The 18,249-nt window shown below is 44.1% G+C and overlaps 1 protein-coding gene across 4 annotated transcripts in view; it reads right to left on the bottom strand.

Annotated features, from left to right (window-relative positions):
* The window catches only part of RABGEF1 (RAB guanine nucleotide exchange factor 1), a 125,229-nt gene that overhangs the window by 86,994 nt on the left and 19,986 nt on the right, over positions 1 to 18,249 (bottom strand). The window contains exons 1-2 of one of the 4 annotated variants that reach the window (XM_073616753.1): positions 7,488 to 7,711; positions 5,475 to 5,660 (exon numbers count right to left, since the gene is read on the bottom strand). In XM_073616753.1, coding sequence (XP_073472854.1) covers positions 5,475 to 5,660; positions 7,488 to 7,537 — 236 coding nt within the window. In that variant the 5' untranslated portion in view covers positions 7,538 to 7,711. Of the gene's footprint in view, positions 1 to 5,474; positions 5,661 to 7,487; positions 7,712 to 18,249 lie in introns of those variants that run through there. The other 3 variants (XM_073616756.1, XM_073616755.1, XM_073616754.1) reach the window with 3 other exon arrangements.

Raw genomic sequence — 18,249 nt, 5'->3', positions numbered from 1 at the left:
AGCTTATCTGCTAGATCTTTAAATACCTGGACATTGTCCTCCAGTCAAATACTTATTTAGGGAAGAAACAGCTGTGTCAACTAACGGCATGCCCCAATTTTTAACAAACTTCTCCTCCATGGGGTATAGGAGGAAAAACCTTTTAGGTGGGACAAAAACCCTGTCTGGATGATCCCAGTCAGCATACATAACTTGTTCCAGGAGAGGGTGTAATGGAAAGGCCTGAGCACTCTGCTGCGGTTTTAATGAACCCAGAGAGGAATAAGTGACCTCAGAGGCTTCCCCTGGGGGTAGCCTCAAACCTGAATGGACCATATTAGTAAGTTCCTGAACTAATATTTGTGATTGAGAGGCAGAGACTTTTTGCTGCTCTTCAGGCTCGGAAGCCTCAGAAGCAGAATCCACTGCCTGACCATCCTCCAGTTCTTCCAACGCCTCCTCATCCTTGGGTTGCACCGATTCTTGTTCAAGCAACATGCAATGGGGGGCAAGAATCCCCCCTTTACTCCGATACCCTTAACTAAAATCTAGTGGAACCAGTTGCCTTCAGAAGTCACCTAATTAGCAAATAGAGTCCACCTGTGTGTAATTTAATCTCAGTATAAATACAGCTGTCCTGTGAAGCCCTCGGAGGTTTGTTAGAGAACCTTAGTGAACAAACAACATCATGAGGGCCAAGGAACACACCAGACAGGTCAGGGATAAAATTGTGGAGAAGTTTAAAGCAGGGTTAGGGTATAAAAAAATAGCCCAAGCTTTGGACATCTCACGGAGCACTGTTCAATTCATCATCCAAAAATGGAAAAAGTATGGCACAACAACAAACCTACCAAGACATGGCCATCCACCTAAACTGACAGGCCGGGCAAGGAAAGCATTCAGCAGAGAAGCAGCCAAGAGACCCAATGGTAGATCTGGAGGTGCTGCAGAGATCCACAGCTCAGGTGGGAGAATCTGTCCACAGGACAACTATTAGTCCTGCACTCCACAAATCTGGCCTTATTGGGGGAGTGGCAAGAAGCCATTCTTGAAAGAAAGCCATATGAAGTCCAGTTTGCAAGAAGCCATGTGGGGGACACAGCAAACATGTGGAAGAAGGTGCTCTGGTCATTTGAACTGTTTGGCCTAAAAGCAAAATGCTATGTGTGGAGGAAAATTAACACTGCACATCACCCTGAACACACCATCCCCACCCTGAAACTTGGAGGTGGCAGCATCATGTTGTGGGGATGCTTTACTTCAGCAGGGACAGGGAAGCTGGTCGATCCTAAACATAAAGCCAGGGCTACAATAGAATGGTTTAGATCAAAGCATGTTCATGTGTTGGAATGGCCCAGTAAAGGCCAAACCTAAATCCAATTGAGAATCTGGGCAAGACTTGAAAATTGCTGTTCACAGGCGCTCTTTACCCAATCTGGCAGAGCTTGAGCTATTTTGCAAAGAAGAATGGGCATAAAGCCACTCTCTCTATGTGCAAAGCTGGTAGAGACATCCCCAAAAAGACTTGCAGCTGTAATTGCAGCGAAAGGTGGTTCTACAAAAGTACTGACTTGGGGGCTGAATACAAATGTAAGCTACACTTTTCACATATTTGTAAAAAAAAATTGAAAACCATTTATAATTTTCCTTCCACTTCACAATTATGTACCACTTAGTGTTGGGCTATCACAACTCCCAATAAAATACACTTACACTTTTGGTTGTAACATGACAAAATGTGGAAAATTTCAAGGGGTATGAATACTTTTTCAAGGCACTGTAGGTATTTTTTTTTTTTTTAATGGAAAGCCCACAAGGCCTATGTACGTGGAATTATCCTGCAAATGAGCGCCAGAACAAAATGACAGTGCAATAGTAGACTAACAGACAGCCCTTCTAAAATCAAGTCCTGATCTACAAACCAAAAAAATGCCATTCGAATACATTTAATCTACTTTACTTTCATAACGGTATGAGCTACAATTAACTTTTGTGCTCCCAGCACGATCTTTACTTAAGGCAGGGCTTGACAAATTTGCTTTGAATCTAGGAGCCAGTTAAAAAAGTTAGGAGCCAGTTTTTTTAGAGTGGTATGGATTGTCAGCTCCTGGGGTAAGGCCAGTAATTTTCGCCCCCTAACCCTAACTCACAATGGAGCACCCAGTCAATAACTCCAATGTAACGTTGTTACATCAGGGTTATGGGCTGGCCAGAAAGAGTAAAGCTGGCAACAGATGGCACTGGTTGGCTTTGGCAGGTGGCACTGGCTGGCACTGGCAGGTGGCACTGGCTGGCACTGGCAGGTGGCACTGGCAGGTGGCACTGGCTGGTGGCACTGCTTTGGAACTGACAGATGGCACTGATTGGTACTGGCAGGAGGCACTGGTTGGCACTGGCAGATGGCACTGGGTGGCACTGGTTTGGAACTGACAGATGGCACTGGCATGTGGCATTGGTTGGCACTGGCAGGTGGCGCTGGCATGTGGCACTGATTGGCACTGGCAGGTGGCACTGATTGGCAGTGGCACTGGTTGGCACTGATTGGCGGTGGCAATGGCAGGTGGCACTGGTTGGCGGTGGCACTGGCAAGTTTCACACTGAGCCAAGTGTAACTGCGTGAAGGAGAATTGAGCTTAATGTCGGGGGTGGGCGGGACCCAGAAGCTATCAAACACCAGCCAATGATTGTGCTGCTTAAGAGCTGGTGTTTGATAGCTGCTGGGTCCCGCCCACCCCGGCTGGGTCCCGCCCACCCCCGACATCAAGCTCAATTCTGACGGATCCTCTCTCAGTTACGTGTCAGTTTCACACACTCAGCGGCTCTGGCAAGCATCAAGTGCTGCGCCGAGTGTGGAGAAGGGAGGAGGAACGGCGGTCAATGCTAAATATCATAGCACTGCATGTCTGGGGCATCGGGAGTTGCAGTGAGTGGGCTGGTGGCAGCCTAGGCGCCAGGGTGCGGTTTCTGGTCGCCATGGCGACCTAGCGCCCGGTGTTTGTCGAGCCCTGACTTAAGGCACCTTAAATTGCATTATTATGCCAATAACAACAAGGCTGGAAAACTTTTGGCTAATAGACTACAGTCACGAGCTACTAAATCTAAATCTACTAAATCTACTACCATTTACTTATCACTAGACATGTGCAATTCCTTTAGTTACGAATTCATTTTTAAACAAATTTAGCCAAAATTTGTTAATTCAGAAATATCCGAATTTTCACATTTCCGAGTATTCGGAAATTCGAAAATCGAAAATTCAAGAAGAATGAAAAACTGAAAATTCAAAAACCCAAAAATCTAAGATAATGAATAATAACTTAACTATTTCAAATTTGGCTGTTAGTGAAAGTAACGAATACAAATTTATCTGAAGTTACGAATTATCCAAAATAAAGAATGCTGCATCTAAACAAATGAAATAATAATAAAAACGTATTATTATTTATTATCAATAGATTCGTTTAGATGTGGCATTCATTATTACAGATAATTCGTAACGTCAGATACATTTGTATTTGCTATGTTCACCAACAGCCAAATTTGAAAGGAAATTCCAATGCCTATAATTTAATAGTTCTTTATTATTTAAATTTTTAGGGATTTTCGTTATTTCGAAAAAAAAACAAAAAGCGATGAATCGTGAACTAAAGTGAACTAAAAGTTAACTAATTTTTCGGCAGTGCACATGTCTATTTATCCCCCATTCACAAAAGAAAAACTTAGTAGCCCTTAGCAAATAACTGATGCTTTTTCTGACTATTACAAAGCCATACAACTTGAAAGAAGACTCTTTAATCCAATATTGATGATATAAACAATTTTTTATCCAAGATTAAGCTCCTGACCTGTCCCCTATCCAAATAGAGGCTTTGAATACTCCATCTGTAGTCGATGCAATTATCAATTAAAACCTTACCCACCAGCAAATCTCCAGGACCAGATGGTCTCACAAACAATTAACAGTGCTTTGCAGAAATTTTATCCCCATATATGACACAGCTCTTCTCAGTAGCAGTCGATATAGAGTCCTTCCCTGTGGAGATGTTGTCAACCAATATCGTTACCCTGCCTAAACCTAGCAAGGAACCGAACACTACTATTTCATTACTGAATCTCGATGTGAAAGTTTACTTTAATTGTAGTTAAAAGTCTTATAGATGTCCTCCCCACCTTGATCAAGCCCGATGAGACTGGCTTTACCAAGGGGAGACAGGCATCTGATGCAACTAGAGGTATCTTAAAGAGGAGTTCCGCCTGAAAAAATTAAAATAAATTTAAAGTCAGCAGCTACAAATACTGTAGCTGCTGACTTTTAAAATAAGGACACTTACCTGTCCAGGCATGATGTCCTCACCCGAAGATGCCCTCATGATGTCCTCACCCGAAGCTGACCTGTCCCTCGGGTCCGGGTGGAGGCGCCGGCATCTTAAGCAAGGGAATCAGGAAGTGAAGCCTTGCGGCTTCACAGCCTGATTCCCTACTGTGCATGCGCGAGTCGAGCTGCGCATTCTGAGTGGTCCCTGCTGTCTTCTGGGACCTGTGTGTCTCCCAGAAGACAGAGTGGGGGGGGCGGGGTGGAGCAGGGGCCGGACATGGCTGGATACTGCGGCGATCTTTCGCCGAGAGTGGGAGCAAAATACTGGATTAGACAGGTATCTGCTGCTGAACTCCGCTTTAAACATACATAATCAGTCTTCTTACCCATAGACGCAGAGAAGGCATTCAACTGTGAGCACTGACTGTATATGAAAGGGGTATTACTTGAATTCGGATTCTCTGGATACATTCTGTCAGCTATTATAGCTCTGTATTCAACTCCTTCTGCACGTTTACTCCTCCAGCCTTTTATGTAAGCTTTTTCCTATTACTAATAGAACAAGGCAGGGTTGCCCCTTGTCCCCATCTATTGTTAAACTCATAATTGAGCCACTACTAGAGACCATTCGCTCACATGCTTCCATCACAGGTTTCCATTTCAAGAACCGTTCTCACATCATCAATCTCTTTCCGGATGACGTGAGCCTCCATCTCACTAATCCCAAGGAGTCCCCCCCCACATGCCAATCAAGTGTTAACCTGGTTTATCTCTGTATCATATTATAAAGTGAATTACACTAAATCTCTTATTTTAGACCTAGGTGTTTATAAAACCACTAGAGCCCACCTTAATGCACACTTACCTTACACCTGGAAGGACAATAGTATTCCTTATCTAGATATCCAACTTACACCCTCTCTCCCTCTCAGCTAGCAGTAGAAAATTATAAACTACTCACAGCAAAATTGACCAAAGAAATCCACCAGTACTTACATTGCGAGCTAACATGGATGGGCAGACTACCCCCCTTAAAATGATGGCGTTGCTTCAAATACTATACATATTTAGGACTTTAGGAAGCAACCCGTGGTTGCAGGAAAGAAGTTTGCAACATCTATGGCCTGCCTTAGTGAAGCAAATTAAACTGAAAAAAACAAACTGATAGAGAGAATGATACCGTTCTGCAAGCTCCCAGTCATCTTGGATTTGTTTCTGTCGTGCTTTCTGATATTCCTCCCTCCAGCATTTTGAGCAAAACCCTTGCCATGCTGGATTGCCATAGTAGCCGCATCCTTTCTTGCAGAGGAGTTCTGACTGGTCCACATGGATGGCCCTTCGCTCCGTTTTGAGGCTCATCTTTCTGCTGGAGGAAAACAAATGGATTTTAGATTTGATGGACACAATATTTTACTCCTGCACAAAAAAGTTAAGATAAACTTGTTTACTGACCGAAAGATTTAAATTATAACTTTTTTTTTTGGATAGAGTGGAGAAGGATTTGAACACTTGTCATTTTTCATTGCTGTCCGTGTCCCCGTTAGGGAGATTCACCCTCTCTATTTATCCTGTTTACCATTAAAATCGAAAGTGAAAGTAAAAGAAAATCCCACATTTTGGGTTGTCCCCAGAAAAATAATAAAGCGGAAATCTTACAATGGGGACACTAGTTCCGGTGACCTGGGGGTCCCCAATGAATTATCTTAATTTGCAGGGATTTCCTCTCACTTCCTGTTTAGCTTTGGGACAGGAAGTGGAGAGAAATATCTGCAATTGGACACAGATGGCAAAAAAAAAAAAAAAAAAAAACACTGACAGGGGTTATAACCCTCCCTTACTCTATCCAAAATGAAAAAAAAATAAAATAAAAGTTTTGCCTATAGTTCTACTTTAAAGTTGAACTCCATGGCACAAAAACTATATTCCTCAATGGCTCTAAAGAGCACACATCTACTTTGTGTGTACCAAATGCCTTTCCAAACCCAGTTATCACCTTGTAAAAGTAGTTGCGCTGTACATAGCCTGTGCAGAAGAACAGACCTGTGGGAGGGACCCAGCATCATCTCCCAATACAGGCTCCCTGCAGAAAATGACAGGAGTGAGTGGATACCAGACCAGTCACCCTGAACAGCAGTAACCGGTCTATATTACAGGAAGCTCCTGCACAGATGCAAAGTTATATGCTAGATTACTGCACAGATCTGGAAGAAATCAACAAAGATGCTCCCAACTTTGTGGGAACAGTTTGGGGATGGCCCCTTCCTGATCCCCTGACAGGTAAAGTGGCAATACGATGTGTCAGAACGGATGATTGACGCTCTCCAGGTCCCCAAGATTCAAGTAAGAACACACAAGCTTCTCATACGTATACAATATTTATTTAACCCTGAGTACAACTTTAAAATAGGATGCCTTTTTCCCAGGAATAGTACATAAAGCTGCATTTCAGCATATCAGCCCCAAAGGGTTTCCAAAGCTCACACCTTTTATTTGGGACAACCAACACCGATTATAGCAGAAAACTTTTTACTTTTTTAGTCTGGGGGAGGGGGGTTTGTAATAAGCAGCAATATTTACCTCATTTCTCAAAGTTGTGCGACTGGTTTCTCAAAGCAGCTTCTGCAAGTTTGCTGACGCCATCAGGTACAATGCAAGACCAGCACTCCTCTTACAAGAACGCATCCTGGAATGTCTAAGAGCACCAGCTGCTGTGTAATAAGGAATAAGCTCAAGTCTAGTACACACTAGAAGTTTTTTTTCATTGAACCCAGCAAGGATGAACAAAACTGACTGCTGTACTGTTAGTACAGCGATCTCCCCTGCTCTGCTATTGTGTTCTGACAGGGGGACAGACCCCCCCCCCCTGCCAGAACACTCCGGTCAGCGCTCTCAGCCAGCTTCTGTCAGACTGGCTGCAGTACACACAGGCCAAATGTCAGCCAGTTTCTATTGAACCGGCCGATGCCGCACAACATTTGGCCCTTGTTTACTGAAAGACAAGCATCTAGTCCTTTGACTGTGTGTGTGTGTGTTTTGGGGGTGGGAAGTTCACTGCAAGGATAATTTTCACAGCTAGACTTTAAACCTGTCATGAGGGATATGTGAGCCCATGTAGCTGAGTTCCTTGTGAAAATGCTAGTTGACTGGCTAACCAAATGCCTTTCCTCTGTCTTTAAAGCGGAACTATACTCACCTTGGCTCCAGTGATCCAATGTCCTGAAGGTCCCTGGCGGCTGCTGACATCTTCGAGTGGCAGGCTTCCAGGTATCAAATGTTCGCAGCTTTCATTGGCTCGATGGGGATGACTTCATTCCCATGCATGCGCAGGAGTTTAACCAGCTTCGACATTGGCAAATGTCAAAATGTTTTTATCCGTTTTGGATAGAATAAGGAAGAGTTAGGTCCCCTGTTGGTTTAATACTGCTATACTGGGCTTCAACAGAAAGGTTACCCTCACTTTCTGTTCTTATAACATTTTCACTAGACCAGAAATGAAAAGTAAAACTGCAAAGGATAATACAGACAGAAATAAATAGTTTTTTTTTTTTCAGTGACGTAGGGCGAAGGCTAGGACCATATTGTCAAACATGTTGTCACGCAGGCAGAGAAGAAAGAAGTCTCTCTAGGAGAGTCCTGTATATCAGTATAAACCAGGAAGAGGGTCTAACCTTTCCCCCACTCTATTCAAGATACAAAAAAAAAAAAAAAAGGCTTTGACGGAACAAACTATAAAATTCTACTTTCAATCTTGGTGACAACCAGCATATACTCAAATTAAAGTTTCTACAGAGAATATAGCCCTGTCAAGTGTGTCCTTCCCTAGGAGACACATTCTTTCCATTTTTACAACTGGATCAGAAGTGTTAGAATTACCTAAAGCTGACACTTCTTTTTCATACTTGTAATACGGTTAACCTGCCCTACATACAAATGGTAGCAGCACTCAGGTTCATTTCTTTCAGTCACCCTTTTTATACACGAGGCAAATTAACAGAAGCAATTAAAAGGAGAAGTTTACCTTAAAAATAAATAAATAAATGTACAATTTTTTGCAGGTAAAAAAAAAAAAATGCATTTATTATTTTTTTTTGTAATGGACCTGTAAAGCGTTGCATCCACAATCAGCAGATCGTGGGTGTAATGTCTCGGTCCTGCAGACTGTGCATCTTTCTGGCCATACCTCTGATATGGCCAGGCAGTTACACTGTGACAGGAAGAATGAAGTACTACAGTAATCAACAGCGCCATGGTAGTTCATTGAGAACTACATGCCGACAGCGGCTAAGGCACTTGTTGGACCTTGACGATTTCAATTTCACAGGACACTGTAAATGGATGATACGGCCGGGCAGGCGGAGCCCTGCATGGCCGCCTTTTTTACAGATAGTGACATCTAGGAGGGAATAGATCCCCTGCTAGCTGTGAGACCAGGGGTCGGTGCATCTGTAACATGTTACACCCCTAATATTGGTGTAACATGTTACAAAAGGTGAACTTATCCTTTAAGCTGTTCTCCAGGTTAAGTAAAGGATTTTATTTAATTTTTTGGGAGTCATACTTACCTGGGTGGAGCAGCATCAGTCTGATGCTGCATCCGTCCCCTGGCGCCTCTGCACTGATAACCGAGGGATCGAACACCACAGATCGCTCGTTTTTCAGGGCTCCATAAAACAGAGAGCTGTAGACTGTCAGTCACAGCTCTCTGCTCTGCCCCCTCCTCACTCACTGGAGTGCTGAGTTGTGGAGGGGGCGGAGCAGCCATCTCAAGCTCTCAGTGGCTTGCTGAGATGGGTGTCAGTCTAGGTGCCTGGCGGATCCAGACTTTGTCGCGATGACGCAGTGCCTGGACTGAAAATCGGTGACGAGCTTTGGCTGGACTTCTCCTTTAACTTTAAATAGTTCATTTGGACCAACCTGATCCAAAATTAACTTTTTACTGCACTAACAGTTGCACTGGATGTATGCCTCAGCTACTGTACATACAGTATACATCGGTGTATTCAGGATCAGGACAAGAACGGTCCCGATCCCAGAACAAAATGGAGTTGAGTTAACTGGCACCAGGATGGGCTTCTCATCCCACTCCCGAAATAAAATCGAATAGGGCTGTGCACTGCTCAGTCATTCAGAGGAAGCTTTGTATTCTATGAATGAATACAAAGCTACCTCTAATGCCGCGTACACACGGTCGGACTTTTCGTCTACAAAAGTCCGACAGCCTGTCCGACAGACTTCCGGCGGACTTCCGGCGGACTTTCGGCGGACTTGCAGCAGACTTTCTAACGAACGGACTTGCCTACACACGACCACACAAAAGTCCGACGGATTCGTACGTGATGACGTACACCGGACTAAAATAAGGAAGTTCATAGCCAGTAGCCAATAGCTGCCCTAGCATGGGTTTTTGTCCGTCGGACTAGCACACAGACGAGCGGATTTCGGGGTCCGTCGTAGTTACGACGTAAAGATTTGAAGCATGTTTCAAATCTAAAGTCCGTCGGATTTGAGGCTGAAAAAGTCTGTTGAAAGTCCGGAGAAGCCCACACACGATCGGATTACCAGCCAGCTTTAGTCCGTCAGTGTCCGTTGGACTTTTGTAGATGAAAAGTCCGACCGTGTGTACGCGGCATAATTGTATGAGGTGGGAAGGCAGATCTCACAAACTCTGCCTCAGGCATCAGTGGAAGCCCAGTACTCAGAGTAGCGCACAGCTCGGTTCAATTTTGTTCTGAGAGTGAGATGAGAAGCTCCTGTCCCACTGCCGGAACACAGCACTGTATATTGATGAGGCTACGTACAGTTTATACAGCGCTCACAGCAGAGGCGACTGTTAGTGAAGGAAATACACTAGCTTGCCAGCTTGGATCAGCTTGCTGCATGCCTCATGTTTTGAAAAAAAAAGAAACTTCTGACAATGAAATGTGAAGATATAATCTACTATAGGCTGCGTGTACAGGTCAACAGAAGACACCATGAAACTACATGATCAATGTACACCTTTGCAGGCAAAAAAAACACAAGGTGCTGTAGGAAGGTTTATGCAGTGGTATTGCATAGAGCCGTCCTGAACGTCTGGAATCCCCCGCTGGAGCTCTGGCCCCTTCTCTTACTGATGTGCCACAATGGGAAGCCACTTCCTATGGGGCAGTGTTAATTTCGTAGATGAAAATATTTTCGTCATAGTTTTAGTCAGCTACATATTTTCAGTGACCAAAAATAAACGAAAAGAAAAATTAGAATTACAAGCAGTCCCCGGGCTACAAACAAGATAGGTTCTAAAATACTGAATTTTGAGTTTTTACTAGCTGTAAGCCATATTCATAAAAACTAAAAGAAAGAAATGCTTGAAATATATCACTCTGTGTGTAATGAATCTATAAAATACATGAGTTTTACTTTTTGAATTGAATTACTAAAATACATTAACTGAAATGCAGGTGCTTCTCAAAAAATTTGAATATCATCAGAAAGTTAGTTGTATCACTGTGGTTGTAAAATATATCGCCTCATAAGACCCTGTTCTACAGGTGGGGATGGGTTAAGTTGATAGGGGGAATATTCAAATTATTACTACCGTATGTGAGAAGGTTTTTCAGTGACAATTCGCTGCCGCATTTATGTAAACAATGGAACCCAAACCTCTTTATTCTATGAATATTCACTTTAAAGGATCCCTCAAAGGATTTATATATGCAGTAAAGGTGGCCAGCCTGTCATAGATACTTAAAGCGGAGTTCCACCCATTTAAAAGTCAGCAGCTACAAAAAGTGTAGCCGCTGACTTTTAATAATCAGACACTCACCTGCCCCAGGGTCCAGCGATGCAGGCGAGCAGAGCCCCGCTCCTCTCCCCCTCCTCTTTGTGGCGCCAGCATCACTACTGTGAAGCCACAGCCGGGCAAGCAATGCGCAAGCCGCGCTAAGAATGGCCGGGCAATCTTCTGGGACATGTGACATGTCCCAGAAGATTGCAGGGGGGGGAGAGGTGAACTTGTTTCTGGTGCCACTGAGCCCCGGGAGGAAGTGGGAACTGGATGCCTCTAAAAACAGGGCATCGCCCCCCCCCCCCCCCCCAACAAAAATGACATGCCAAAAGCATTGAAAAAGAAGGAATGAGAATTGTCTTAAGTCTTTTCTCTCATTGTTTGTGTACGGTAATGTGTTAGAGCTCTCTGAGGTCCGGTTCACACTGCTGCGAATTCTATTGCTAATTTGAGCAATAAATCACTCAAATTCGCAAGTCATTTAAATAACATAGTTTTTGCGTTGCGAATCTAAGCTGCGTACAAAAAGAGTCCTGTGCAAGTTTGATCCGTGTACAATGCGAATTCAATGCAATATTTGCCGTAGAATCGCAGTAAATTCACCAGAACACAAAGAATTTGCAATGAAAATTTGCAATGCAATCAAGTCAAATTTGCGCAAAATTCGCACCACAGCAGTGTGAACCATCCCTTAGGGCCCTTGTAAGTGGCGCTTTACCGTCGGTAAAACCGCCCCGCTAGCGGCCGAGAAAGGGTTCAAAACCACCGCAAAACGACTCTGCAGAGGCGCTTTGCCGGCGGTATAGCCACACTGTCCCATTGATTTCAATGGGCAGGAGCGAAGTATATACTGCTCCTTCACCGAGAAAGGGTTAAAAACCACCGCAAAGTGCCTCTGCAGAGGCGCTTTGCCAGCGGTATAGCCACGCTGTCCCATTGATTTCAATGGGCAGGAGTGGTGAAGGAGCGGTATATACTTCGCTCCTTCACCGCTCCGAAGATGCTGCTAGCAGGACTTTTTTTCCTGTCCTGCTAGCGCACCGATCCAGTGTGAAAGCCCTTGGGGCTTTTACACTGAAGACAAAGCAGCGGCATTTTCGGGTCGGTTTGCAGTAGCTATTATTAGCACAATAGCGCCTGCAAACCGCCCCAGTGTGAAAGGGCCCTTAAAAGAGGTTGTAAACCCTATAAAAAATAAAAACAAAACCTGTAAGACAAAAGGCAGAATGAGCTAGTATGCATTGCCAATAAATTTGTTGTTGTTGTGTTGAAGCTTTCACTTCGGGGTAAGAACTCTCATTTACCAAAGCATATCAGGAAAATATTAAAATATATATATATTTGGTCAACATAATTGGCGACCACAAAGGGACAATTGCAGATTACTTATGTGTGGCCTAGTTTCATTGTTAGACAATTAGTTTATGTGGAATCTCCATCAACTGATATTAAAGTGATTGTAAAGCCTCATGGTTTTTCACCTTAATGCATTCTATGCATTAAGGTGAAAAACCTTCTTTGCTGCAGCTGCCCCCAGAGCCCCCTCTTTTTCTTATCTGAGCCCATCAGTTCCAACGATGTCCACGAGCCAAGCAGCTCCAGCAGCTGTCTCTGTCCCCATTGGATAGATGGATAGATTAAATCCAGTGACAAGGGAGAGGTGGGCAGGGCTGAGTCCCGCCATCTGTGTCAATGGACGCATAAGCAGGGCTCGGGAGCACCCCCGCACGGATGCCCCCATGGAAAGCGATTTTCCATGGGGACACCCGATGAAGGGGAAGAGCTGTGCCCAATATACATTTGCTAGGTAACGTGACAAATTAGGGAGCATTACATTAGCCACAGTATAGAAAGGAGTGGGAATATAATACTCTGTCATCAAGCTATGGACCTCTTTTGTGTGGGGACACACGGCAGTCATCATGAGAAGACCTTAAATTAACAGGTATACTAATTCTATACTTGCAATCGAACATTATATTATAAATATGGTTGTTGTGGGTCATTTGTAAATATGAAAGTTAGGGGACTTATACTGTACATTGTGTTGTAAATACTGTCTAGTATGTGTATATGGAAATAGTCCTACAATGATTGGGTGTATGCTAATTGTTGCCTTATGAGTTTATGTGAAATCTCCATTAATAGCTATAAAATATTGTAATTATGAATATATTTCATTTAGTTTGGATCTATGTAGGGCGTAACATTATCTTCACAGAAATCTCTGGTAGACCAGACAATTCGGTGCCTAGACTTATGTATACAATGGGATCCAAACTTCATCATTTTACACATACTCACTTCAAAGGATCCCATGCTGGGATATGCAATGAAGGGAGGCCAACCCGTAATCAATACTTAACTTCCCAGGAACATTCAAGTTAATCTCCTGTTCAAAATAGTCACAAGGATTTGCACTAAAGGGGGTTGACTTATGCGAAGTATAGGGATTAGAGATGTAGCCAGTCCTTAACCAGGAATAGGGAAGCTCACCAATCAGAGCCCCGTTATGCCAATGAGTGAGGCATCAGCCTGTAATGACATACACCAGGGATATGCAATTAGCGGTCCTCCAGCTGTTGCAGAACTACAAGTCCCACGAGGCATAGCAAGACTCTGACAGCCATAAGCATGACACCTAGAGGCAGAGGCATGATGGGACTTGTAGTTTTGCAACAGCTGGAGGTCCACTAATTGCATATCCCTGACATACACAGACTAGATGGGAGGGAAACACACACTTTATGGGAGAGCAGCCACCAGAATGGAAACTTGGTGCAAAGGGTAGTAATGGAAAAGGTCTGCCTAAATTACTAAATATGTTTGTAGATGTTTTAAGGAATATACTTCTGTATTCCTTCAAGTAATTCTCTTATTTTAACCTAATATTTTCTTCCTTGGTGTAGACTATAGATAGATGGTTGTGTATTAGATAGACTTTCAACTACTTACCAATAAATGTTGTCATGGTCAAAGAACTCTCATTTAACCCAAATCCTATCTGAGAGATATTAAATCTCAAATATAGTACACGGGTAACACTAATATACACATAAAACTAGTCAACACATGCCTACCAGGTGGAACTCGACTTTGGCAATGCTGCAGTGGCTGCACATGCAGCAGAGAGCCATTAACTAGTACCTGTGCGAGGAGGAGGATTCTGGCAGTTTTGGATGCATTCAAGCAGAGGAAGACTTACGTCAAACCTTAAGAGATGGTTTTCCATCCCCAAAACCCTTGGGATTAGTATGTGGCTGGGAGGAGGCAGTTCCAGATACTGCAATTCTCAGTGACCACGAGGATTCTTATGCTCCCGCAAACTTGCAGTGCATGGCCTCCCTTATCCTTCAAAGCCTGCGAAAGGACCCGAGAATTTGTGGAGTCAAGGCGAAGGATCATTATTGGTCGGCAACCCTCCTTGACCACCGTTACAAGGGGAAAGTCTCGGAAATCATCTCGCCCCAACAGAGGGAAAAGAAGATGAAATATCTCGAGGACACCTTAAACAGGGGTTTATATAATGCCTTTCCAGACTCTGCAGGGTTACAGTCTTGCGGAAAAATTGGATTTTTCCTACAGCTTACCTGTAAAATCCTTTTCATGGAGTACATCACGGGACACAGAGTTGCCATAATAATTACTATGTGGGTTATATGCCACTTATAGGTGAATGGACACTGGCAGATCGAACAGGAAGTCCTCCCCTATATAACCCCTCCTACACAGGAAGTACCTCAGTTTTGTAGCAAAACAATGAATATCCCAAAAAAGAGAGGGACCTCTGTGTCCTGTGATGTACTCCAAGAAAGGGATTTTACAAGTAAGCTGTAGGAAAAATTCAATTTTATCGTACATCACGGGACACAAAGCAGCCATAATTATTACTATGTGGGATGTCCTAAAGCAATGCCCCTGAGGGGAGGGACACACAATCGTAGAAACTGCCACCCGAGAAGAACTTATTCTGCCGCCCGTAACATACTGTGGCCAAAGCAGTATCCTCCGTGGCTTTGATATCCATCTGTTAAAATCCTCTGAATCTATGAACCAAAGACCATGTAGTGGCCTTAAAAACCATAACCACTGACACATGATGGCCCAAGATGCCCCCACACACCTGGTAGCTAGTGATTCCAAAAAAAGGGGTGGGGACCTTGCCCTTTCAAGCCTGAGCTTGAATAATTAATTGGCGGATCCAATGATAATAGTTAACTTGGGTTTTGCTGCCAGTAAAGCCCAGGAAGGGCAGGAGGCATCCATGATTCCTGACCTGTGCCGACAATCCAAGTAAGCCTGAACTACCTCCAGAGTATGCAGCGATCCTACTCCTGCCAATGGAGGATTAGAAAATCAGGCAAGACACTGTCCTGATTTAAGTAAAAACTATAAACCACTCTAGGCAATAAATATGGATGAGGACGCAACATCATCTTATGATATAAGACCAAGAATGGCTCCTTGCATGAGAGAGACGTCAGCTCTGACACTCCACTTGCTGAGGTGATAGCAACCAAAGAAGCCACCTTCCGAGTAAAGGACTAACAATTGGTTCAAAAGGTGACAAAAAGGCACCAAAAGGTGGCCTCTGCAAGGACAGTCGAAAGCAAAGTCAAGTCCCAATGACACAAGAGTGGCTTGACAGGTGGAACTGTCTGCGTTACACCCTGTATAAAGTATGAATCAAGGAGCGAGAAACAACGGCATCTGGAAAAAAAAAAAAAAACGGGTGAATCTGAGCCCTAATGTTACTTAAAGTGGAGTTCCACCCAAAAAAAAGTCATTTATGTGCATAAAAAAAAATTTTTTTATTACTCACCTCTAAATGCCTGTTGCTAGGGGGTCCCTCGTAGTCTGCCTCCTTCAGCACCTGGGCTCTTGACGACATTTCCCTAGGCACAAAAAGGGAGATCAGCTCTGCCCCCTCCCTCTTGTCAATCATTTGGGACATGTCACAGGTCTCAGATGATTGCACAGCCAATCACGACGCAGCACGCGCATGCACAGTGGGTGCCCGGCTGTGAAGCTACAGCCGGGCGCCCACAGTTAGAATGCCGGCGCCGCCGAGCAGAGGAGGGGATGAGCGGGGCTTCGATCCCCAGCATCGCTGGACCCTGGGACAGGTAAGTGTCCGATTACTAAAAGTCAGCAGCTGCTGTATTTGTAGCTGCTGACTTTTAATATTTTTTTTTTTTAAGTGGAATTCCGCTTTAAGGCCAATCTCCTTTCCCCTACCGATTGGAGAAAGGAAACAAACCTCCCACTCACATATATATCTGGGTGCCTCTACCTGGCTTCACCCGAGGCATAAAATATTTCCAAGTCCTGTAATTGAAGCTCCTTGAAGCTGGCTTCTAGGCGTTCAACAGTGTGGAGATAACAGGACACAAGACCATTAAGTCCAGCTGTACTGGAAGTGTACCAAGCCCTCCTGGGCTAATTTGGCTAACACTATTATTGGTGGTACCACTTCCCAGAATCAAAAGATGCTGCAGTAGTTGAAACAGAGGGAAGTTGTCAATTAGGGAAAACTGGTCCATAAGGTGTTACCAGTGCATCTACCCCTATTGCCAGTAGGACTCTCATGCCAGACAATTATCCAACTTGTTGTAGAACTTGGAATCCATTAGATCCACCTGCAGAATTCCCCACCATTGGCAGATTGCCAAAAATTGTCTCAGGGAGCAGGGACTGTGTGGTCTCGGCATTAGTTGCTTATGACTGGAAACTCCCCTGTCATTTCTCTATACCTGGAATATGTACTGGTGACAGAGACCGCACCTGTTTTGCCCCAGACAGAATGTGGTTCACCTTCCTGAGCCGTACAACTCCTGGTGCTGCCCTGGTGGTTAATATATGCTACTGTAGAGGCATTGTTGGATTAAATTTACAACGGATTCATTCAATAATCCAGAGTCGGGTGTACTGGCCAAAAGTTTCAAGATATTGCAGGGCAGTGTTCTTTCATGTGGAGATCAAGTCCACTGAACTGTAGTCACCTTCAAATCAACAGGAGAGACTAACATTAGTGGTTATTATCTTCCAAACTCCTGAAAGGAAGAATTTCACTTTCTCCAGATTCCGAACCATCAACAACCAATTTGAGCTCTGCAATACCCTGGGAACAGAGTCCTCTGGCAACTCAATGCTTGGATCCTCATGTTCCAGACAGAGAATGTTCATCTACAAAAGACCTGGAGTAGGACTATACGTAGAAATGTATCGAATGGAAAACCAAAACCTCAACAAAGATTATTGAGGTATACCGAGATTCAGAGCTGTGGCCAGCCCGAAGAGCAGAGTCACAAAAATAAAAGAGAGACAACTTTGCACTGCAATTGCAGAAACCCTTGATGAGCCTGGAAAAAAGCAGCACATAAAGATATGCGTCATTGATGACTATGGACCCCAAAATCTCTTGCAGAGAGGTCAACACTAAATGGACAGAGCCAATCTGAAACAGAAGGTTTTCTTTTCCCCAATAATAAGCCCATACCTTCTGCTCCAAGAGTCAAATTCAAGGCAAAAGACTGACAACTCTGTGGCAGACCCAGAAGGCCCAAAGAAGCGTATTTAACCTACCAAGCTTCTCCTGGCTAAAGATGGAGCAAACCACCTCAGTGACTGCCCTAAGATTTTCTGGCCTGACATACTCTCAAAATACAGGCAGCCTCAGATGTCTCCCTCACACAGGTGTGGAACAGCTTACAGCATCTGGTATTCCTGGGCAGTCTCCCATCAAAATACTAACCAGGCTTGATCCTGCTTAGGCTCTAATCAACAGCGATCAGGCCTGTTCGCAACATGTATCTACTCAAACAGGCGTCAATGCACACATGCGCTTACGCAAGCCCGCAAACGTGCACTCTTACAAACACGCATACCTATGTAACATTTATACACGTTTATGTAAACACACGTCCATGCAACACATGCCTATAAAATACTGCATCTACACAACACACGTCCACACGCCTCTGCAGACACATGCCTATGCAAGCTTGTGTTTATTCAAGCAAGCATGTGTATTTAAAACATGTATACTATGCTGCACCTGCTCAACTGCACCTGGGCCCATACTAGTTTTGCAGGATTAGCCAAGTACATAGGCATCCAATGCAGCCTCTATGCTGCTTCAGAACAGCCTAAAAATAAGCTCCTGTAGACCCAATGCATGCTATTCTGGAGA

Source organism: Aquarana catesbeiana, linkage group LG02 (assembly GCF_042186555.1).
Source record: "Aquarana catesbeiana isolate 2022-GZ linkage group LG02, ASM4218655v1, whole genome shotgun sequence".
In the NCBI taxonomy this organism is placed as follows: Eukaryota; Metazoa; Chordata; class Amphibia; order Anura; family Ranidae; genus Aquarana; species Aquarana catesbeiana.
Note: the sequence above shows the minus strand (reverse complement) of the source record. Positions and strands in the feature narration are given on the sequence as shown.